This window comes from Filicampus tigris, chromosome 4 (assembly GCF_054856515.1).
Source record: "Filicampus tigris isolate MCC_2025a chromosome 4, RoL_Ftig_1.0, whole genome shotgun sequence".
In the NCBI taxonomy this organism is placed as follows: Eukaryota; Metazoa; Chordata; class Actinopteri; order Syngnathiformes; family Syngnathidae; genus Filicampus; species Filicampus tigris.
In genome coordinates this window covers 14,187,640-14,212,117 of record NC_141220.1, presented here as the reverse complement: position 1 = coordinate 14,212,117, position 24,478 = coordinate 14,187,640, and the positions used below count along the sequence as shown (strand labels likewise).

Sequence of the window (24,478 nt, the reverse complement as noted above, 5' to 3'; positions counted from 1 at the left end):
ATAAAATAATGTTTCCAAAAATGAATCCTATCAAAATTAAATACATAAACACTAATATATGATAAAGAGACCTTTTGTTTTGGCTTCAATGGATTAAAGTTAAACGTCATATGATCGAATCTTGCAGTTGTTTTGTTTAAATGGCAGTAACTAGTACAATTCGGGAATAACTTCACATTGTGGCTATCTTCGTTTCTTGTATTTGAGCCTCTTATACCCTCATTATGCCATCTGTCACTTGCCTCTTAAAATAACTTTCCCTGATATATTTTTGGCTCATTGTAAATCCTTTGAGTCACAGAGGCTGATTGCAGAGTTGATCGCTATGATTAACAAATCATTGAAATGAGCTGGGTTCATCATCAGATATCCAGTAGAGTCTCTTAAATGTCACAGAGGAATTAAATCACCATAAAAACAAAAGAAATGTACAAAATGGAAATGCACTCGTGCGCATATAGCAAGGCATACCCAGTGAAGACGCGCTCAGCTTTGGCCTGGGCCACCACCAGCACCAGCAGCACCCAAAGGCCTCTCATCTTCATCTTCTCAATAGATCATGCACGGCACTTCACTGTTGGCTACCTAAATACAAGCAGGTGAAACAGGTGGAATGTTCCCACGCACACAGCTGCTGATCCTGCTTGGAAAAAGAGTGGTTCAAGATCAGTCTATTTTCTTTTTAATCTCCGAAGCTGCCCAGCTGCGGAATACTTAGTGTTTTCCCACACTTTTTAGGAAGTGCAAAAAGAAATTCACTCATGATGTTTGAATGATTCATTTTAGTTTTCTAGGTTTCGCGAGCCAAGGCAATCATTTTACGTTAGAAAAATCTCACAGCACAACACCTCAAAAAATGTTAGAAAAAGTATGACAGCTGAAAAATGACGATCTTGTTTCAATTTACTCACAAATTAACTCCGAGAATGTGGGCCTGTTTTATTGAACACAAAGCTGACACAATTGCAGGGAGCTATGACTTAATCTGTTGTATGGATTGTAACAGGTGGATTTATTGTACAATACTTTCTGCCATACAGTATAATGGAAGAGCATTTAATTGTTCTCACTGTCACTACACAATCTCTATCATAGATAGAGGAAAAAATATATTTGTATGTTTGTATGTAATACATAGTCATTTTGAGACAATTTTTGTGAAAATGCCTCATTGCTCCCTCATTCAACACTCTCTCATTCAACATTTCATTAAACTTCATTTCCATGCTCAGCCCACACTCAATGACAAAGATGCAAACTTTTACAGTTTAGCATCACATATATGAGGCTCAAATGAATTTTAATTTGACAAACTCAAGGACAAGTTTGCTTTGAAAGAATCACAGGACATGACCTAAAATGGCCGCTTTGAACCAAAATCTTGCCATAATATATTGGATTCTGTGGCTTCATTAAAAATTGTGGTCAAAAGTAAAGTAAGACAGGGGCCACAGGTTTAATGAATGCAAGAAGGGGGCGGCCCCTAACCCAGGGGCGGCCCCCAATCCAGAGGTTGTGGGCTCGATGCCCGGCCATTGTGACCGTGTCAAAGTATCCTTGAGCAAGATACTGAACCCCCAGTTGCTCCTGATAATGCGTCATCAGTAGGTAAATGAGGTACAGTGTGAAGCGCTTTGAGTACCGAAGGTAGAAAAGCACTATACAAGTGACAGCCCATTTACCATTTAACTCGTGCGGCGAAACAAAAATGCCATAAAGCTGAACGCTTTTATATACATACATGTATATGTATATACAGTATGTATATACATATATATATATATATATATATATATACTGTATATACATATATATATATATATATATATATATATATATATATATGTATATACAGTATATATATATATATATATATATATATGTATATACAGTATATATATATATATATATATATATATATATATAGTATATATATATATATATTGTATATGTATATATGTCTCTCTCTATCAGTCTCTCTGTATATGTACATATGTATATAATTTTTTTTTTTTCAATTAACCTGAGCACAATAACACCAATGCGTTTTTTGTAACTGCATTTTTGCCTTTAATTCAGTAGATGGCAGTGCACTGCTATTTACTTTAATGACAGCTCCCAGTGGTAATTCACCTTGGGGTAGGGGATTGACTCGTTTTCTGATTTTGTGCACGAATGAAGAAAAAACAGATAATGATTCTGATGTTTCATTCATTGTGGATATTTTCATATGCTGCAATTTGCTTGAAAAAGGGAGCTTTGATCCCAACCCTCCAGTTCATTCATTCCAATTGAGACTTGTGAGTTCACTCGCTGAATTTTTAAGCGATTTAAATGTTTTGTTACACATTTCCAACGTGGCTTCAATACAACAAAAATCAGTGCGCAAAAATGTTTCATCACTTAAAAATGTTTACTTTTAAGAGAATAGTAAATCCCCAAAAAACAGTCTCAAATAAGATGCTTAAAGTTTCTTTATGTCAGAAAATTTAAATTAATTTCTACTAAAATGAATGTGAACCTTTCTACTTATGCCCACTTCAACCGTTGCAAATATAAGAAAAATCGCCCCAATATTTGGGATTTTCTGGACATTAAAGAGGGAAGTGCAATGATATGTTTTCTCCGCCTTCATGAGTCTAAACATGGCATTCTGATTAATATTGTGTTTCTGGAATATGATCGAGTTAAGCAGCAAAATCCACCCATTTTTAGCCATCTGGAGGCCATTTTGTCACTTCTGTTGACTGAAAATGACATCACAGTTGCTCAGAGCTCAGGTAATGACCAATCACAGCTCACCTGTTTTCTGAAGCTGAGTCATGATTGCTTGTTACCTGAGCCCTGAGCAACTGTGATGTCACTTTCAGTCAACAGAAGTGACAAAATGGCTGCCCACTGAGATGGACAAAAGTGGGTCGATTTTACTGCTTAACTCATGTTTCACAATAATAAGTTTTAACATGTCACTTTTAATGAACAAGCCCCATACGTGAAGTGTGCGGGAGGCTTCTCGCCATGGAAATAATTTATGGATTCTGCTGCTGCGTAAAAGTTTAATGGCATCATGAAAAGTGTCTCAACATGAAAATGTGAATGTAATGGGGTTTCTTTTTCCATCTCCCATCTATAGGAAAGACGGCTGCCTCTGCCTCATTGTTCCTCTGCGCCACTATAAATAGATCACGTTACATGTTGATTTCAATATTTCACAAGCCCCGACACTCACTTGACCATTAATCATTCATTCCTCAGTCGTTGATTTAATTTGGTACAGATGCTAAGGCGCTTGGAAAAGTGTAATGATAACCACAGAATAGGAAATGGAATTGTGTGACATATAAGTTGTTACAGTCGACTCTCGCGATTTGCTTGTACTCGTCAATGGTTATGTTGTAGTTTAGATGTTAATGATTATGTGTTGAGTGTCTCTGACGGAATAGTAAATTTACACTTTTATTCAAGCTTTTATTCAAGCTGTACATTGACTACTTAACATGGAGCAAAATGTAATTTCTTCAGTATTGTCTCCCCCCCCGGAAGAAAAAATACGATAAGAATTGAATTTGCTGTAACTCTGTATCAAATATTAAATGATGATGGCTGACTACTGGGCTACTGCCATATTGTACTACCACTGCTTCTATTCTGAATAAACAAATTCTTTACACATGACTTTTTGTACTACCACTTTGTTTCAAAGTGTAAAAACATTCAATTGGGCTCACAGAGCTAAAATAAGCAGTAATCATATTCAATAATCATATGGCTTTGTTGACAGAGCTCTCCATTCACATGGAATTTATTATTATTACGCCTTCAGACGTCTACACATGAGGATTACATAAGCCTCTCACTCGCCTCCAGAGCCAGGGCAACATGGAGCAGATCCGATGGGGGCATACATGTGAGCACATCAGGACAGGCCACTCCATATAAATTGTCACTTGTTTCTAGGCAGAATTCCCCAAGCACAAGCCCATCAAGAAAAGCTTAAGGTAACCTAACCCCAGTGAGGCCCGTAACAGGTTCGAAAGTAACGTGTCACTCTAAAATGTTCTTTTTTTTTTTTTTTTCTTCACAATAACGACTAATCTAATGCATTACTTCTCTCAGTGGAGTAATCCGGCATCAAGTACTGCTGAACATAAAGTTGTCAAGCAACTCAGAAATCACACTGACCCTAACTGTATAATTCACTACCAAGTGGTAATAGCATTGGCTGCCTCTTGGATGCAGCAGTGAGTAAGATTTGACATCACTTGAATAGGAATAACATGTTTTTCAATCACGTGTTCTCTCATGCGTGTACATGGAAAAAACTAATAGTTAACAAATAATAAAATAAAGACCCCATTTCTAGATAAAGACACACAGCAAACAGCTGTAAATTATAGAATGCATCAGAGAGGGGAAGTACAGTGTTTACTTCACAATTTAGCATTTACATCTGGGAGAGTGACGTCTCGCCATGTCATGGTTCAACCACAGAGAGATTCATGTTTTCAAGTTGGAAATAGGGTCACTATTTTGAGTTTGTGTCCTCGAAAGAAAATATGAAGGTATGTTGCACACTCTGTGCTGTTGACAAAGTGTTATCTAGCTTCAAAACCCACTACCAGTCAAGCTTAAAGAGAAAGACCCACAAGGCTATGTGACAGTACAAGGTCCCCAAATTTAATCATTATATTTATAAACAATATATGTACCTTATAAACGTTAAGTTTTGCTATCGTTAAGTTTTGCTATCGTTAAGTTTTGCCATGACAATATTAACAATTAAATAAGTCACACCAAAAGAGACTGCTTTAAAAAACATTTGTTAAGCGAGTTCTCTTGACATACAAAGACTATTTTATTTATTTATTTATTTTTATCAAAACAAGTAGCGCGTTTATGTTAAGTGAAAGACAATCTTTATTTTTTTTTCAACAAAAATACGAGTATAATAATAATGAATTATGTTTAGTCCAAAACGGTTGTCTTAATTTTATTCTTACTTTAAGAAAGAAATATTCCTAAACTTCACTGTTAAAAAACGCACTTCCGAATAATTATTGGCAAAACCAGTTGTAAATTGTACGTTAAGCAGCTTGTCGGCATCCGCTGAATGTAGCAAATAATGTAACTTGCAAGTAACTGAGTTCATTTTAAAATCAAGTAATCAGTAAAATAACTAAGGTCCTTTTTAAGGTAACTGTGGCAACACTGCCCAACCCTAACAGCTGTCCCAACCCTAATGCTAACCTTACGCCAACCCTAAGCTAACCATTAACCAGGGGTGTCAAACTAATTTTAGCTCAGGGGCCACATGGAGGAAAACCTATTCCCAAGCAGGTCAGACTGGTAAAATCATGGTATATAACTTGAGAACAACAACTTCAGATTGTTTTCTTTGTTTTAATACTTCCCAAAATAGGACAAACACAACATCATTATTCATCATAAAACACTTCAAGTCTTTGGAAAATTCTGAGTACAAAGAACACACAAGCACACAATACCTCTAACTAGAACAGTATCACAGACCACAGAACTGTATCAGGGTGTCATTTCTCGGGCAGAAATTTAAAAACTAATCAAATCTGTTGTCCAAACAAATGCAAGAACAAGAACCACAGAGTCACAAATCAAGAACACACAAACAATAACAAATACATGAATAAAAATGGTAGCACATCAACGTAAAAACAAATAAACATAAAGCTGGAACAGTTTATCCAAAATAGTGCAACCGCAACATCACTAAATGACTTCAAGTTATTTGAAAACTCTGAGGACAAACAACACAACCCACTATACTTAAGTGGGTCACTTTAAGTTATTGTTTCTTTGAATCCTGACACCTGACATCAGGCGTCACATTCTGAGTGACAGCCAACTTCAGGATGTGATTCAAGTGACTGTGCATGAGTCTTGAGCACGCCTTTGTTTTATTAACGCTCATGACAGAGAAAAGCTGCTCACAAAGATATGTGCTTCCAAACATGGACAATAGCTTTTCAGCCAGGGTTGCAAATTTGGTGCAACCTGGCAAGTGGTTCTGATAAAATGTGTCCAAGCTAGCTGCGGCAAATTTACCCCTCAAATCAAAATCATACTTCAAGTCAATTATTTGTTGGATGTTGACGGGCAGATCAGAGGGATTCCCTGTGAATGGCGAGTAAAAAACTTTGAAGTAATCCACCAGTTCACCAAAAATCTGAAAACGTTGCTCAAACTCCCGTAACAGTCGCGTGATTTTATCTTTGAACCGCTTAGTGAGAAGCATCACCACCGGCGAGTTGCGTCTCCCACAATGACAGTTTCAACTTAAAAGCGTGTATGCGTATATCATCGTTTGAATGACCGCCTTCATGACGTGATCCAAGTTTAATGACTGGCAACACAAAGCCTCCTGGTTCAAAATACAGGAAAAAAGTCCAAAATTCATGTCCTCCGTTTGTAGATCGCTCTCACTCTGAACTTCGTTACAACACGTGCCGTACGTTTGACACCTCTGTGTGACGTTAGGGTAAGGCTTGCTATTCCTAACTTGTACCACGACCCTTGTAGAAAGCTCAACCCTAAACCTTACATCAACACTCGAAAAACGGATTGGTTAAAAGACTACCAATCTAGTGGGTTAAAACAGTATTCGTTAAATTAACCAATGGATTGGTCTGAGATTGAGCGATCTGGTTGGTTATGGGCATACCAATTTTATTGGTGAGCCAAACAACCAATGAAATTGGTTACGGAAAGGACAATTCACAAACCCAACTGTTTTGCTGTGTGTAGTGTGCTGTACATACAGACCTACAAAATAAGTATATTAATTCACAATTGATGTTGATTAAAATTATATTATCCCTATGGCTCTGGAAGAAATACTGGTGGCCCACGGCACGGTGTTTGACTGGTTAGTGCATCCGCCCCCATAGTGCAGAGGTGGTGGATTCCAATCCAATCATTTTATATTGGTGGCTTCTTTTAGGTTTCTACACAAATTAACCAATATCTTGGTCAAAATGACCAATTTGGTCCTGCCACCAATATATATTGGTTGAAAACACTATCCATTCTAGATTGGTTGTTTTAACTACAGGATCGGTCGGACACATAACTAACAACTAGATTGGTCAATTTGAACACATTTTTTGGTAAATTTGACCAATCCTTTTTTTAGGGTGAACGCCAACACCTAACCCTATTCTGACGCTAATCAGGAGGGATCCTAACCTCGGGCATATACTCGTAATCCCATCGAATCTGGTTTAGAAATTATTTGTGCGACCCTTCGAGCACTGTGAGAAGGTTTTTTTTCCAAACATTGCTTCAAGGTGCTAAAAGGCGCACTACGCTTTGGCCCATGGTTTACCACGGACACCGGGCAACTGATGCTCCCCTGCATGGCCCGGCTCCACAGTCAGCATCTGCGCAAGGATGTAGACGGTGTGGTGCCAATGATATGTATACTGGCACTCAATAAATGTTTGATAACAATCATAGTTTTCCATCAATAACTAATTTACTTATCCATCTCTTGTACCAAAACGTGCAAAACAGCCCGTCATTCACATACACACTGCACAGTGCTAACTTGCTAGAAAAGATGGACTTGAGCCTGTGCATATGATGCCGATCGGTGTCCAAACCCAACATCCTCATGCGTGTTTTCAGGTTTTAATCAAAAGTCAAGTTTTAATACTAGCAGCAGTTAGCTAGTTTTTGTATAGCGCTTGAGAAGGTTAAAATGTGACCTAACTTTGATGTACAGACCATGTTCTGAGTGTGATTACGTGCTCGAACTCTTAATACTAACGCAGCTTGTCTCGTGTGTCACATAGTGATGTAATATTTCATTCTCAAAGTCTGCATCACTTGCCTTAAGAATCAGCGCGTTGTTGCGTAACATTCCAAAAAAAGACATCCACAGTTTAGGAAGGCCTGGGAGAGGCTAAAAATAGACCGCTGGGCATGAAAAGGAAAGGAGTGGGTTATATTTAGCCAAAGAGACACCCCCTCCGCTTCTATTAATAGCAGGAGATGTTGCTTTCGGTCCTGAGTGTGCCTTTTACTTGCCAGGACATCTCCATGTATGCGCGCTCTCTGAGTCAAAGAGACAAATGCCGCCCTCTGAGGTCTGGCTATTTGGGATCTCATAAAATCTGCACACATTATTGCTTTTTCGCAACCAATCCTGCATGCATGCATATTATGTGCTCATGGGAAATAAAAAGCGGACTGTGCACGAGGGATGGAGCGATGTGAGATTCATGCTGAGCTTGTTCAAGTGGGCCTTATTGCTTTGGAGTGCCAAAAAGGCGGTCTGGCAGCGAATGAAGAGGAAGACAATGTGTGATTCCCTCAATGGCACAACCTCAAAAGCAGAGGTGGGCATTAGAGTTTGCCTGTCCGTCATTCGTCATCTGCCAGCACCCTGGGTAACCGTCCGTCAATCCGTCATTTTTTGAAGCCGAACCAAACTGTAATCGTCTGTTGGTCAGTCCGTCATGTTATTTTAACCACGCTTCTGTCAGTAAACGTCAGAGGTCCACCAGTCCGTCAATCTGAAAAAAAACAAAAAACAAAAAAAAGATCCAACAAATGAAAAATCCATGCATCCATCAATTATCTGAAAGGATTTGATTAAAATGGGAAATGGAGTGCACTATGTACATCATAATGTGTCGGCTTGCTGCTCAAACAGCTTTACACTCACACACATTTGACATTTCACAGAGCCTACACTTATTTGCCAATCTATTGAACTGTTAAGTGTAACTGTACTGGCTTTATGTGGGAGCTCTTGTTCTATTTTGCTCCTTTTCTAAACTTGTTCACGAAACTGTGATACAAAATGTATTTCCTTTAAAACATTAACCTGCCACATTTTCCTGTGTGTCATCTGTGAGTGCTAATTAAAGCTTCTTTACTTAGCTACCAGTAGGAGGCGAGTATTATAAGAAAATAATAATAAGGGCTGAACAGGGAGTTAAAAGTCATACGCTAATAACCACAGACGGAGGCTCATTAAATGTTGGACAGGACTTTAAAAAGATTGTTTTTTTCTAAAAAGTTGCAATTAGCACCCTGTCACTTGTTAGCGAAGCGGCCCGCACATTTGGTGTGTGGGATGGAATGCGCATTAAGCATCCTGCCATTGTTTACATTCTTTTTTTTTTTATTACCAATGCAACGTAAAATATATGTACAATGATAATGTCACTCGGTGGGGCACAGACCTCCAACAAGATCCCAACATTTGTCATTTGTCAGCAGATGACTTCTTGGTTTACTGCTATTATGATGCTAAGCCATCCGATAATGCAACTCCGACGATGTGTAATTATGTGTATATATATTTATGTATGTATATATGTATGTATGTATGTACATATATTTACATATATATATATATGCATACATATATACATACATATGTATATATATGTATATATATACATACATATATATATATACATATATACATACATATAAATATATACATATACATACATACATACATACATATATATACATATAAATATATATATACATATATATATACATATATATGCATACATATATACATACATATCCATCCATCCATTATCTATACCGCTTCTCCTCACAAGGGTATATATATATATATATATATATATATATATATATATATATATATATATATATATATACATATATATACATATATACACATATATATACATATATACACATATATATACATATATATACACATATATACACATATATATACACATATATACACATATATACACATATATATATATATACATATATACAAATATATATATATACATATATACACATATATATATATATATATATACATATATACACATATACACATATATATACACACATATATATATATATATATATATATATACACATATATATATACATACTTATATCACTTGTGACAGCACAAACAAGTTGCCACATAACTGTCGATGATTCCAATCGTATTCAGCTCTACTTACAACAGTCCTACTGCAGCTAATCAGTGGGATTTTGCTTAACTGGAGGGTAAACAGGGGAGAAAAAGCCTTAAAGAGGTAGAAAAAAACTCACTGCAATTTTGGCTGCAATCAGCAAGCCAATTTTAGTCGGCATAAAAATGTAACTCAACAGATTTTTTTTCAAATTGTTCCCCGGTGTTATATATTATTCTTACTCCTATTATCTTAAATGTAATCATCTGCAATTTTAATAGAAAAAATATTGATTCTCAAGGTGACAAAGAGAGATTATACACAAGTGCTTTTTTAATAGTAAGATTTATTGAAAGATTCTTACAGAAAAAATCCTTTTAATCCAATTCCATCATGGCTTCCATATACAAGAGGAGTAAAACCAGTGCTGGTTTGTGACGTGGCAAACAGATGACATTTTTTCTTCATCGGTGTTTTCGTGTTTACACAAGCGTCATGCAAATGCCATCAACAGTCAGAAAAGGAGTAAAAGCTAGTTTACTTGGAATTAAGAAAGACTGACTGTGTCATTCTGCAGCGGGATCTGTGGTCTGATCTGTGCTTAATTTTCATGGAATCAGGCAACCAGCTTGGATCAATACAAGTTTAGTTTCCATCAAGTGGTACAGTTCAGTTTTGTAGGCATTTTATTTAAAAATGTCCCAAAATACACAACCACAGATTTAGGATGTTTTAGGGGTTCATGGATGGTTCCATCTTACACGGTGGAAACTATTTCTTTTCCATACAATTTTATGGTAAAGGTGTCCAATGGTAACAACCTCATTATTCTATTACAGGAAACTTTTAGGTGCTTTTAAGTGTCCAGGGAATGTTCTGTTGAAGTAACTTGGGAAAAATGTAAAGTCACACAGGAGTGAAACTAAGATCTTTCTCGACAGTTTTTGGTTGAGCTTTCCAATGCTACAACTCCTGTCCTTCTACAATGTTGGGTGGTACTCATCAGGGGACTTCAAGGGTCCAGGGATTGTTACATTTGAGTAACTTTTGAACAGAAAGGAATGAACCCAAGTCCTTTACAGAAAGATTTTTGGTTAAACTTTCTATTGGTACCAACAATGTCCCTCTAGTCTACCATTTAGGGGAAGGACACAAAATGGGATTTGGGGGATATTGAGGGTCCAGAAATGTTACCATGTCAAGTCACTTTGGAATGGAAAGTGCAATGCAGGGTTAAAAACAAGTTCTTCACATAGTGTTCTGGTTGAACTTTCAAATGGGTCCAACCGTGTCCTTTTACAATGTCTGAGATGGTCAGACAAGTTTTTCCCAGGCAGTTTTTGGTTGACTTTTCCAATGCACCAAAACGGGAATTTGGGGGTTTTAAGTGTCCAGGGATCATGTGGGTAATAAGTTACAACTCCGTGTTTTACTTGTTGCTGTTCATGTTTTAATGTCCAACAATTATTCGGTTGTTTCGAACTGAACTGTACTGTTTGGTGGAAATGCGGCAAACAACTTGGATGAATCTGACAGAGAGTGACTTTGTACAGGAAAATAAAAATTGAAGAAAAGTCTTTATCTTTAGGAAAAGTTGCACGATTCCAAGATCGGGCTGTAAGATTTTTAAGGCAAAGCAGTACAAATAAATTTCAATTACAGTATACTCTGATTTTGAAAATCCACTTGTTAGAAAAGAACGCACACATGCAAACTCAACGCATGCTCGGATAAGAGAGGATATTCAGCATAAGCATTCCGTGGAATAATCATGTTCATATGGTAAGAGACATTTAAAAAAATATCGAGGAGGTCTCATGGCCTGACAGGCTGCAACGTGAATGAAGCGATGGACGGAGGCGGCGACCACCGCTTTTCTTAACTCGTCCGTCAATGCTCTCCATTGTTACTCCTACACGGCCTCAGAGGAACAGTGATTTCACACTTGGCGGCATCATGCAATCAAATTGGCAGAAGACATCCAAAGACCACCCTCCCACTCCACCATCGTCATGCAAACACTATTCTTTCAGTTTTCCCGCGGGCACGTAAAAGCATGCCAAACAATGGGTTGTCCAATAAAAATAGACCTTTAATTGCTTTCTTTATATACATATACATACAGGCAGTCCTCAATCCCACCAACGAGTTCCGTTCCTACACTGGCGATGTAACCCGAATATCGGCGTATGTCGGATTTCACCTTTAAAGTCGAAATTTACATCAAAATGCTTGGTATCAAAAAATGAAAATACATCAAAATAAAAACACAAGATGCTGAACTCAGCATTACTGCTGAGAGGTGGATGGAGAATGAATATGTCATGTCATGTCATCTTCCAAACCGCTTATCCTATACAGGGTCACGGGGAGTTGCTGGAGCCTATCCCAGCCGTCAATGGGCGAAGGCGGACTACACCCCGAACTGGTCGCCAGCCAGTCGCAGGGCACACATAGACACTGTCACTGAGCGGGAATCGATCCCACGCTGCCCGCACACAACTCAGGCGTATATATATATATATATATATATATATATATATATATATATATATATATATATGTATGTACACACACACGCATACGTAAATGGGGAACAGTGTGAAGCGCTTTGAGTATATATATAGCAGTAATGATATATATATATATATTTATATTTAAATGAAGCACTGATTAGCACCACTAAAACACACTGTAAAGCATGTGTTGTTTGCTTGTTTGCTTCTCACTTCCTGGGAATCGACTTTTAAAAATGACTCACCTTGCCTGCACTCGCGTCACTGTTTGGGCACCCACACATGTTTGTTCAAGTCTCTTCTACTGGACATGCATGAGTTGGAGAAACGTATTGATGAAAACTGAAAATACTGAAAACAGACAAGGAGGTTCCCGACCAATGGCCACCAACCTTTTTGAGGTTGAGCCATACTTCTTGGGTACTAATGCAAGGGCTACAAGTTTAATGCACACTTTCTAAATAACACGTTTGCTGAAATTGCCAATAATTATATCCATCCATTCATTTTAGAAACCACTTATCCTCATGTTATTATGAATAATTAATGATATTGATCATCGTGAACATGCCGATCATGTTAATGATTCCTTACAACAATTATCAACAATGATTTAACCAGATAGGAAACAAATATCAATGTGCGACACTTTATATAAATACGAGGAAATCACAATGTACCATCACTGGTGAGCCAAGGGCTACACATATGGTCCTTGGGGGTTACCTGATGCACATTGGCAACATGTTGCTGATCCCAGAGCTACACCCGCTCAACAGAAACACAAGCAGTCTAAACCAATCCTACTAGGAATATACTTGATCAAAACCAACCAAACTGTATTGGGACATGATACAAACAGAGAATACTGAAAACATAGACAAATCACGAAGAGGTTCCAGAGTACACAACACCGACAGAGAAATACTCAAAATGATCAAATCAACTCAGTTGCTTTGGGTGATGATGGGAACTGAAAAGGCCAAATATATTGAAAAGGACCTAAGAGTTTGTAGAACAATCCAACAGAAAAATAAGTGGTGTAAAAAACACACACACACACATAAAACTGAAAAACTAGCGGTTTCACCCCCCCAAAAAACAACAATAAAAATAAAAAAAAACTGAAAATATAGACATGGAAATAAGGGGTTTTAGACCAATCCAACATAAAAACAAGTAGTCCAAATCAGTGATTCTCAAACATTTTTCAATGATGCACCCTCGTGAAATATTTTTTCAGCCAAGTACCATCCTAACTAGCGCAAAGCATTTTGTTAATAAATAAAAAAAAATAAAATACGTAAAACAGAGTGCTGTGCCATCAGTGTCTGTTTTTCTGAAAGTTTGGAACTCCATTTATAGTGGTATCTCTACAACTATTTTGGGAATAAAAAGATATGCAGGAATCTTAAAAATCTATTTGATAATTGACAACTTTATTGACTGTCAATATTGAATATTAAATCTCTCGTACCCCCTTAACGGGAAGTCAACGCAAACATTAATTTTCAAGAATATGTTCTATGCAAGCCGACTAGTTGAAAAAGGGCACTCTGATAAATATTACGTTTGTGGAATAAGTGTTAATCCACTCGTTTTTAGCCATCTCCGGGGGCGGCCATTTTGTCTTCTGTCGACTGAAAATAACATCACAACTGCTCACAACGACCAATCATGTCTCAGATTCAGAAAATAGGTCAGCCGCGATTGGTCGTTGTGAGCAGTTGTGATGTCATTTTCAGTCGACAGAAGACAAAATGGCCGCCCCCAGAGATGGCTAAAACGAGTGCATTTTGCTGCTTAATTTATATTTGACAAACGTAAAATTAATCAGAATGCCGTGTTTTAACTAGTGGGCCTGCATGGAACATATTCTTGAAAAAAATATGTTTGGGTTGACTTCTGCTTTAAGTGTCATCACGTACCCCCAGGGTGAGAAGCACTGGTCTACACCAACCCAACTGTATTTGGTCAGGATGGAAACTGAAAATACTGGAAATATAGTCGACACACTAGGAGGTTGGAGACCAAACCAAGCGGTCTAAACAAAACCAAATTAATCAGACAGCACAATAAATTATCTAAGCCAAATCAAAAGAAATACAAATGATCCAAGCCATTCCAAAAATACTGTACATCTCCATGCAGAAGTATGAAAATGAAACGAAAACATGGAAAAGGAACTAAGAGGTCCTTGACCAACTTAACAGTAAAATTAATTATTTAGACCAACACAACAAATCAATACACAGAACTGTGCAACAGTATCGGGTCATGAAAGAATAGCAAAAGCATTTTAAATGTGTAATTGTCCAAACGGCTTCTAGACCAACAATGCACAAAAACAAGCCATTATCCACAGCATTATACCGACTTCACTAAACATTCTTGAATACAAAAAAAAAAAAAGATCATGACCGACAGCGGACCAAGATTTGTATCTCCAAGTCTGCCTTATCTGCGCTTGTTAGCATTGGCTAATTAGCCAATTAGCCTACCACGAAGCGCAACAGGTCATCAGGTCATCATTCCAGTGCCGCATTGTTAGCCGACATCTTTGTGAAGTCTTGCTATTTCCTGATCCCTGATTTAACAACGTCAAATATCATTGAGGTTTTTTTTTTTTTTTTTTAATGAGGTTGCTGATGGGGCAATTAAAAGCTAACGACATGAAAGCACTGTTCCTCTGAGAACACAATCAAAAGTCAGCCTGGTTACACAAGCGTCATGCATGTTTCATACGTGCACTGGATGCACATACGCGAGACGGAGAGAGCGTGGGCGACATCGGAGTTGCCGTCATGAATAAATGAAATGAAAGGCCCTTATGCCTCGTGATACACACTCTATGAGCTGCACACTATATTACTGTGTATATATAGTCATTATATACTGGATGCACTATACACCCACTGGACACAGCATTAGGGATACAATCTGATGAAATCCAATGCTAAAAATAAATAAAATCACCCAAAATGTTTAGTGACAGAAGTAGAATCCCACATGAACACCTCATTTATACAAAGAAAACTTTATTGCGGTGGGGCAATTAATGGAGACACCATTTTGGTGGCAGAAGTGGGATCTAAAAATAATAAGGTAAGCACCTTCTTTAGGTATAGGAAATGGATTCATTGATTTATTTATTGGTCCTTTATATGTATTTATTTGGGGTGTAACGGTACGCTAAATCACATTTCGGTTCGGTTCGTTTTTTTTGGAAACTTCGGTTCCGTATATTTTCAGTACAAAAAAAACTGATTTTTAAAAAAATATATATGTTTATTTTGAAAAGATGACAAGTAAATAATAATTTTTGTTAGAAAAAATAAACAAAAGCGAACAATTCGGGTTATATTCTAAGAAATTACACCAGAATAAAAAATACACTAACAATAAAGATCTCTTAATTTTGTAAATTATTAAGACACTGAAATCTTTAAACACTCAGCAGCAACAGCCTATGACACACCTAAGTATTCAAGTTAAAGACAAGTTGTCATTACAGTACATGTATACACTTTTTGTGATTAAAAAAAAAAACATACAATAACAGTTACAATTATTGCTAACTATATTAAAACTCTTTTTATAATGAAAAAAATACATTAACTTTTAAAATTCTTTATGCAATTGTATACACTTTTTAGGCATTGAAATCGTTGAATATTCAACAGCATATTGTAACGAATTGGGTTATCTGTGTTGTGGTAGGATTTGTGTGTTGCCGAGTTATGATGTTTCCGAGGTTCATGAATGCAACGTACGGCAAGCGAGTGGAGCAGCGCAGAAAGAAGAGCGCGAGCAGTTGTACTTGGATGAATAAAAACGTGATAATTAAACTACGTCTGACGGTGTGTTTCTGGAAGACGCTACAATATGATAAATCTCGCTGTATAAGTTTGACGTTTTGGGTTAAAAAGACTGTTTACTTCCTCGTCTAAGAAACATTCACAGTCGGATGATGCCGTGCGTGTGGGACGTGCTAGCTGCAACATAGCCGCCGATTTCATGTAGCAATGTCGGCACACATCTTTCGGAACTTTTATCCACGCAACTTTCCCCATCGGCGATTTTAACAGGACAGCCAGAATGTTCCCAAACAGGAGACCACAGTGTACGGGGGACCTTCGAGCTCTGGCTCTTTTCTGCCTCTCGCTTTTGTGCCGCCACCCTCCTCCCCCGCGAGCAACAGTCAGTGGACCGAACCGAACATGCCATACCGAAACGTATTAATACACCCATGTGTACCGTTACACCCATAGTATTTATTACACATATTTTGATCCTGGCTTCTCCCATGGTCCCAAAATTTTTGTTTACTGAAATGGGATCCAGAGGAACACCTGGCCATTTAATGTAATTTATTTTTGGTTACCTAATGTTGCAAGGTATAAAATATTGTGGGTAACTTTTAAATTAGAATAAATTATTTAGAATATGGTTGTCAGGTTATATGATGGCCACAGTTGTATTATTACTTATTGTGTTAAAAAAAATCTAAGCAGCATTTTCATGAATTGTTTGATAATTTTCATGAATTGTTTGATAAACCAACCACAATAAGTACAATTTTAAAATAATACCATTTACTAGGTCAGAATTTATTTTTGCTTTGGATCTTATTGGACAATGTTCCTAATTAAGTGTTGAGTGCATTGACTTTCCATTAACACGACATTTCCTGTCTGCTTCCAGCAGTTGATGCTACAATTGACTCTTGGGTGTGGAAAAAACCGATGAAATACATGTAAAACAATAACAGTAAAGAGTACAAAAAGTCTGTCAGACCACCCTTTCATTGCCGACATTAAACTAAACAAAGTATTGGGGGGACAATGCTACAGAGTGTCAGTGTTCACAATATATATAGTTATAAAAAATACAGGCCTGTCGTTCATCATTTAAATATGAATAACTCAACATAGAAACACGGATAAGGCCTGTTAGTCATAATTTAAATATGATTACAGGCCTCGGTACAAAATATGATACATAAAGAAGCAGCATAACATGTAATAATAAGATAAATATCATGAGCCCATACACCAAAAAAAGGCAGATATTTTTACAGTGTATAAATATATACTGTATTTATATGTATAAGAAAACATCTTACAAGTGTGTTTCGGATGTGTATTTTGAGGCCTGACTTTAGAAAATGTTGTAAACCGTAATAAGATGGCCTAGAATTTTTTCATACAGTGAAAAGGAAAATGAGTGTTTTCTCCTTTGTGTTTGCCTTCACATTAAACAAACAAACAAACAAACAAAATAATTTAAAAAAAACTAAAAAATGAGGGACGTGGCTCAAAGTGTCAGTGCAGTTTGGGAAGGGACTCTTTTTCCTGAACTTTAACGGGGTGCAGCACAAAAAATCACCCCCCCCCCTCCCACCATTTGAGCTTGGAAGGGTCCCTGAAAAGTTGGCAGCTGAAAGCCAAAAAGACATTGTGAAATAATTCATTCATGGATCACATTATTATTATTATGAATGAGACATTGGTGAGGAAATGTGTCAGAACTTGAAGTATTTGTATTCATCATAGTAAAATGCAAACACACACAAACTCTCTGTGTGTTTTGTTTAAAAGCTGGTCCTATCCAATATTGTGAGTATTGTGAGTTACAAAGGTGACTTTGTTGATAACCGCAGTTATCAACCGTTAAGACAGTTGTCATAAATTAACATGGAATCGTCACGTAAGACGCATACCTCTATTCACGATAGCTGTCATTAATTGTGACAGGTTTCGTCAATTACAACAGTATCGCCAGTTATGACGGGAATTGACAGTTATGACGGGTATTAACAATTCCGATAGGTATTGTACTGTATTGTATTGGATATTAAGAATTACGGGGGTTATGGCCAGTTTCATTAGTTGCGATGAATATCGCCCGTTATGACAGATATCATCAATTACGATCTGTATCCTCAATTACAACGGATATCATCACTTATGACGGGCATGGCCAGTTACATTGGGTATTAGAATAACAAATACAATATGATAGGTATTGTCAATAATGAATATCGCCAGTTGCAATTGATATAGCCAATTAAAATGGTTATCATCAGTTATGACAGATATGACAGATTACAACGGGTGTCGCCCGTTAAGATGATATCAATAGTTATGACGATTATTACTAGTTGCAATGGGTATCGTCAATTATGACGTTTATCACCAATTATAACGGTTACCATCTTTTACGACAGTTATCACCAGTTATGACGGGTATCATCAATTAAGATGGCTATCGTCAGTTATGATGGTCATCATCATTTATTATGGGTATCATCAGTTAAATCATTAGTTATGATCAGTACCATTTATTGATGGATATTGACAGTTAAGATGGGTGTAATAAATTTCGCTGTGCAAGATTGTTCTCGCCAGTTAAAATCGGTATTGTCAACTTTAACAGTAGCATATCATCATTTATGACGGGTATCGTCCGTTACGACAGGTATCACCAGTTACGATGGGTACTGTGAGTTATCATCAACTGGATTAGCTGCAAACCTTTGAGCACCATCTGATACTTCAGTCCTGTATTTTTCCCAAGAAAGGAACATTTAAATGCTACTAGAACTTCAGCAGTCATTTACTACTGGCTTCACTTGCTCATTTTTGTTGTCTTTTATCTTTTTTTTTTTTTTTTTTTGCAACCAATGCGCTTAGGATCAGAGAGTGAAAAAATAATAAGAATTCAAAGGCTTGAATAACAAACAAAAAAAAAACTGACAGGCTAGCATGCTTTGGCAACACACTGAGAGGTAGGAGGACAAAAGATAAACAAACCCAAAAAAATGATGACACATTGTAGTCCTGTTGAGAAGTGAAGGGTGTTGATTACTGCCTAGCTACGGTTCCAAAAAGCCTCGTGAAAGAACGCTGCCACAAAGTAAGGCTGGTTCAAGTCAGTGGGGCGGGACAAAGCCCTGAGTGCAGGACGACTGTGCATGCTTCTCTTTAACTAGCACATGCTCCATTTAATAACATAGTAAATATGAAAAAGTCACACGCTTCGATACTGCATCCTCACATTGATTGGTAGTTTCATCCTTTTCCAGGCCTCAACTTGTAAACATTTATATATGGAGAGACACAATTTGGTGACAGAGGTGGGATCCCAAATACAGTCCGTTCCTTTTCATGCGGCTGAGCTCACACCCCTAAAACGGCTATCACTCCCACTGTCCGTTGGTGCAGCGTCCACCTGCATGGCGTTCCGACAACAGTGATCGGCCACCGTCTCAAAAGCTTCCAGTGAAGATTTGGAAGAAAAGGAAGAAGACGACGAGTCCTCGGAAGTTTAGATCCGGCTTACCCGTCTGGTGAGGAGAGGGTGAAGAGCCGGTGGGTGGCACGGCGTGTAAGGGGGCGGCAAGGGACCGGGTTTGATCCCCCGCGTCCTCATGTAAGACAGGAATTGGTCGGGGATTTCCGCCAGCACTTCCTTAGCCAGCCGGGCCATGCTGAGGATGTGATTACCCCTGCGGTCGATGTAGTCCCGGAAGGGAACAAACTTTAAAGACACGGAGAAGAAATGCAAGAATAAACTGATAGTATGTCAACATTTGATCAAATGTCCTTTGAAATAGCATCAGACTACTGGGCATGATGTACTCCTGGTCTGCCTTTCTTCGTGGAATTAATGTTGCTAAAAGTTGTAATATGTTAGTATTTGATCATTTGTTTTTCGAATTAGTCCTTGACTTCAGGGAAAGAGTTACTTGTACGCCTCCTCCTTTGGATATTGCCAGATGTGAGCATAGCGACGGCTAGCATGAAATGTTGTCTAACTAGCGGACTAGAGTGTACATAAAGGCTGTACAAGGTCTTAATGAGAATGATTAAGCTAATGATTTCCCCCTTTATTTCAAAATCCCTGTGAAGATTTTCTGATGATTCCCAAGAGCTTGGGAATGTTTCATACCTGAACGATGTCCCGTTCAGCAAATCGTCCTTGGGAGGAGATCCTCTCCTCATCACCATCTAGTTCGATCATTTCTGGGTGGTGGGGAAGAATGACACCAGAGAACACATCACACACAAATGTTAGCGTTTTAAGCTTTCCTTCATCCTCATTCGAAATAGTGCCAAATTTCATAGACAGATGTAAAATCCTTATCAACCTGCCTTAGTGCTTTCTCTGTCCAGTTGTTGTTTTGCTGTTTTATAGTATTATTGATATAATACTTATATAATACTAAGTATTATTCTCAACTTTATTAGTCCCAAAAAAGGGCACACTGTAAATTGTTTGCTTTATGTTAGCATACTAACTGATAACAAAATGCAAGTGTTTGATCAATTAGGCTCTCATTAGAAATAGGACTGAATTATAGGGCATGTGTTAAAATATGTAGCAATCAGCCTTAGCAGTTTTTGTATTCATAGGTTGCTTTTTTTGCTGTATTTTAGCATACCAACTGTTTGCATTTAATCGATTCTCATTGGTAATAATGCTTGACTACAAGCATGATGTGTATTCCTCATCAATCTGCTTTAGCGCTTTCTTTACCCAGGCAGCTATCTTGTTGTATTTTAGCATACCGACTGTAAGCAGGTTCGTGTTGAATTCATTCATATTATAAAACAACACCCAATTAAAGGGGAAGATGTATGATTCTTGCCAAGCTGCTTCAGCACATGATGTATTCAGGTGACTATTGTGTTCTATTTTAGCAAACAAATCGTTCATTCTCATTGGAGAATACTACCTGATTGAGGGGCATAACCTTATTAATGTGCCTTAGCACTTTCTCTTAAACGGTTCCAGGTTGCTTTATTGCTGTATTATGGACCAATAACGGTTAACATGTTAGTGTTTGATCCATTGTCATTCGAAAACAGTACCCGCTTAAGGTAAAAGCTTATTTTTTCCCCCGGATATGTGTTAGCAGTATAACAGCTGTTTGCATGTTACCACTTGATCCTTTCATATTAGAAATAGTACCCAACTACAGGACATGTCATAAAATCTTTATCCATCTGTATTCAAGTTGCTATGTTGCTCTGTTTTAGCACACCAACTGTTTGCACGTTTGCATTCAATCCAGTATCATTACTCCTGCCTAATTCTATAAGTAAAAACTTTACTGGGTGAGTGTTTTGCTGCGATGTTACATGGGAAATAAGCACTCGTCCTTTGGCGTGACAAGGGGGAATTTTCCCCTCAGCGGCGGCGTGCCTGGGAAGAGCAACAATTATCAAGAAGGGGGCATGGAGAGGGGCCTTGTGCCATGTGGGAGTGGAGATAGCGAGCGTGGAATGGAGGATTAACGCCGAACACACACGCACACATGCGCAATATGCACGCCGCTTACCATCAAATTCTGCTGGTCCGACCCCGACAATTATAATTGACATGGGCAGAGAGGCGGCCTGTGAGGGTGAGAGGAGAAAGAAGGCATCAGAGACACAGAGGGGGATTTGGCACTGTTTGCTATCTTTGGGTCTGCAGGCTGTCAGTGAAATAGTGCCGCTAATTACTGGCTGAGCCCATGAGAAAAAGGAAGCACCATTGTGGAAAAAAAAAAAAGCCTAAAATCAATCTGCCTTTTTTCTTGTCTGCTCACTTTTCTCATTTCAATGTTGGTAGTTAAGCAGTGATGGGAAACTTCCCACAAAGATACTGGTTGGGCACGGTGACAGCGCTTTAAAATTCCATCTCAGATTATTTTTTTTTCGCAAAAAATCTATTTTATTGATTAAAACGGCATTAATTAAAACATATTTTGCCAACATACAATCACACACACACACACACAAGCATAACTACAACACACACGCACGCACACACACACAAACACAAACAGTAATATGGCTTATTGAGATCTGCACAAGAGCTGACAGTAGAAAAGCAAAAGCGCTTACATTGACAATGGACTCTTTGGTCTGAGCCATGTCCGTGATGACGCCATCTGAAATGATGAGCAGGATGAAGTACTGAGAGCCGTCCGTCACCGCCGACGCATACCTGCAATGGCGGCAATGGCATGAAAGACGAGAAAAGAAGAAAAAAGAAAATTCAGCCCCTGAGAACAGTTTCAGTTAACCTCATGAAATTTGGTAGGTATGCCTCTCATGAGTAGAGCCACAAAAAAGCCTCAAAAAGCCATGCCCGAAAAATGCAGGAAGTCTACCATTTTGGTTTCAAGTGGACATTATAGGCTGAGTAGTGCACACCAAAATTACGAAAAAATTCAGCCCCTAAATCCAGTTTTACTTAGCACGGGGAGAACATGCAAACTCCACACAGGGAGGCCAGAGCCGGGATCGAACCCACGACCTCTGAACTGTGAGGCGGACGTGCTAACCAGTCGACCACCGTGCCGCCTGAAGCAAACATTGCTTGGTAAAAAATTTACAAAAATAGCACCCACCCATACGTGCGGACTGACCAATAGTATAGATATCTGTAAAAATATCACATTTACCAAATTGTGTCATTCGGGCCCGACGGCAATGATATACAAATCAGGCAGATGAGCAAAAATGAATTGCAAACATTTATGTTTTTTTCATTGGGTGTGGGTCAAGCATGGCAGTGAACTTTGATGATTGGCCATAAACCCCGAAACACTTAATAGTACCTGGCCACGTGGTTGATGACCGGGGAGAAGTGGGTGGGCCCGTAGAGGCGCACTGACTTCAGACTCTGGTAATAAGCCTCCATCACGCCCTCGATGCCGCTACAGTACGGATTCTGCGGGTTGCCGTTCTGCACACGCACGCACACACATGCACACACAAAAGTGATGATGAAACAAACTAAGCAGGAAGCTCTTAAAGGAGCCAAGCTGCATTATTTAAGAGCTCCATATGTGGGAGGCCTTCTAAGCTCTGGTGTAATGATGTCACACGTGCAGCAGTGACTATAGGAAGATGACCACGTGTTAGTCCTTAGTGGCAAGATGGATGCATGTACGCCTGTTAGCGCTAATGAGAAACATCTGGAAGGAAGAACTGACGAGCAGATGCAGTCTGGGTATCTGGCGTTGTGTTATGGATGGAGATCCAGGCTTATGATTGGCATTAACAAATGACATGATCCTTAAACTGCTCATTTTATAGCTTTCTTTGGGGAAATTTGCACTATTATAGCATGGTTGACTGCTTTTTACAATCCCCTAATGAGTAGACCCACAAAAAAATCTCAAGAAGGTATTTTGGTTTCAGGTGGAACCAGTATTGTACCCCAGCCCCCCAAAGGCAGTTTGACTTAACAATATGAAATTTGGTTAAGAAAAAAAAAAAGGCTTAGAAAAAACTGCCTGAAAAGACACAGGAAGTCGGAAATTTGGTTTAAAGTTACGATTTTAGGTTCAATTGTGCACCGTAGAATTTGGGGAAAATTCCGCTCCCGAAGCCACCAACATGAAATTTGGTAGGCATGTCTGTCATGAGTTGACCCTCAAAAAATTCTCTAAAGACAATGCCTAAAAAGACACAGGAGGACTGCCATTTTGGTTTGAAGTGGACATTTTAGAGTAATTTTATCCATTTTCACTGAATTTGAGTGAAAATTCAGCCCAAGAAGCTGCATCCACTTAGCAACTGGAAATATGATCTCCATCTTAACTTGCTTAAAGTGTATGTAACCTGAATTATTTATTTTTTAATATGATGTATTCAATAATAAACCATCCATGTTGCAATGAACAGTTACTCGAATTGATAGATATTGAGTATTTCATGCATTTAGCATTATGCTTTAAAAATCTTCCGGGGGCGGGGCCAGTACTACCACGGCGAAATCGTGAAGAAGACGGATATGATGTAATTCTCTGACGCCACATCTCTGAGTTGCTGGCTGTGAAATGTGCTCGTCATGGTTTTTCTTCTGATTCATTTCATTTTTTTGATTCAGTTGGATTTTGCCGCCACATAGCGTTGCTGGCTTTTGTTTGAACCGACAGTTTTTAGGATAACTTTTTCTCATGTGCTATACACTTTAAGCATTATGTCTCTGTCCCGC

The 24,478-nt window shown here is 38.2% G+C and overlaps 2 protein-coding genes across 3 annotated transcripts in view; both read right to left on the bottom strand.

The window, feature by feature from the left end:
- The window catches only part of cpa4 (carboxypeptidase A4), a 31,952-nt gene extending 12,007 nt beyond the window's left edge, over nucleotides 1–19,945 (bottom strand). The window contains exons 1-2 of the mRNA XM_086027127.1: nucleotides 19,823–19,945; nucleotides 472–585 (exon numbers count right to left, since the gene is read on the bottom strand). Coding sequence (XP_085883253.1) covers nucleotides 472–545 — 74 coding nt within the window. The 5' untranslated portion in view covers nucleotides 546–585; nucleotides 19,823–19,945. The remainder of the gene's footprint in view (nucleotides 1–471; nucleotides 586–19,822) is intronic.
- Nucleotides 474–24,478, bottom strand: part of LOC147148573 (copine-8-like) — a 59,958-nt gene continuing 35,953 nt past the window's right edge. The window contains exons 16-21 of one of the 2 annotated variants that reach the window (XM_086027125.1): nucleotides 23,094–23,221; nucleotides 22,375–22,477; nucleotides 21,825–21,882; nucleotides 20,432–20,505; nucleotides 19,823–20,020; nucleotides 474–585 (exon numbers count right to left, since the gene is read on the bottom strand). In XM_086027125.1, coding sequence (XP_085883251.1) covers nucleotides 550–585; nucleotides 19,823–20,020; nucleotides 20,432–20,505; nucleotides 21,825–21,882; nucleotides 22,375–22,477; nucleotides 23,094–23,221 — 597 coding nt within the window. In that variant the 3' untranslated portion in view covers nucleotides 474–549. Of the gene's footprint in view, nucleotides 586–14,285; nucleotides 20,021–20,431; nucleotides 20,506–21,824; nucleotides 21,883–22,374; nucleotides 22,478–23,093; nucleotides 23,222–24,478 lie in introns of those variants that run through there. The other variant, XM_086027126.1, reaches the window with a different exon arrangement.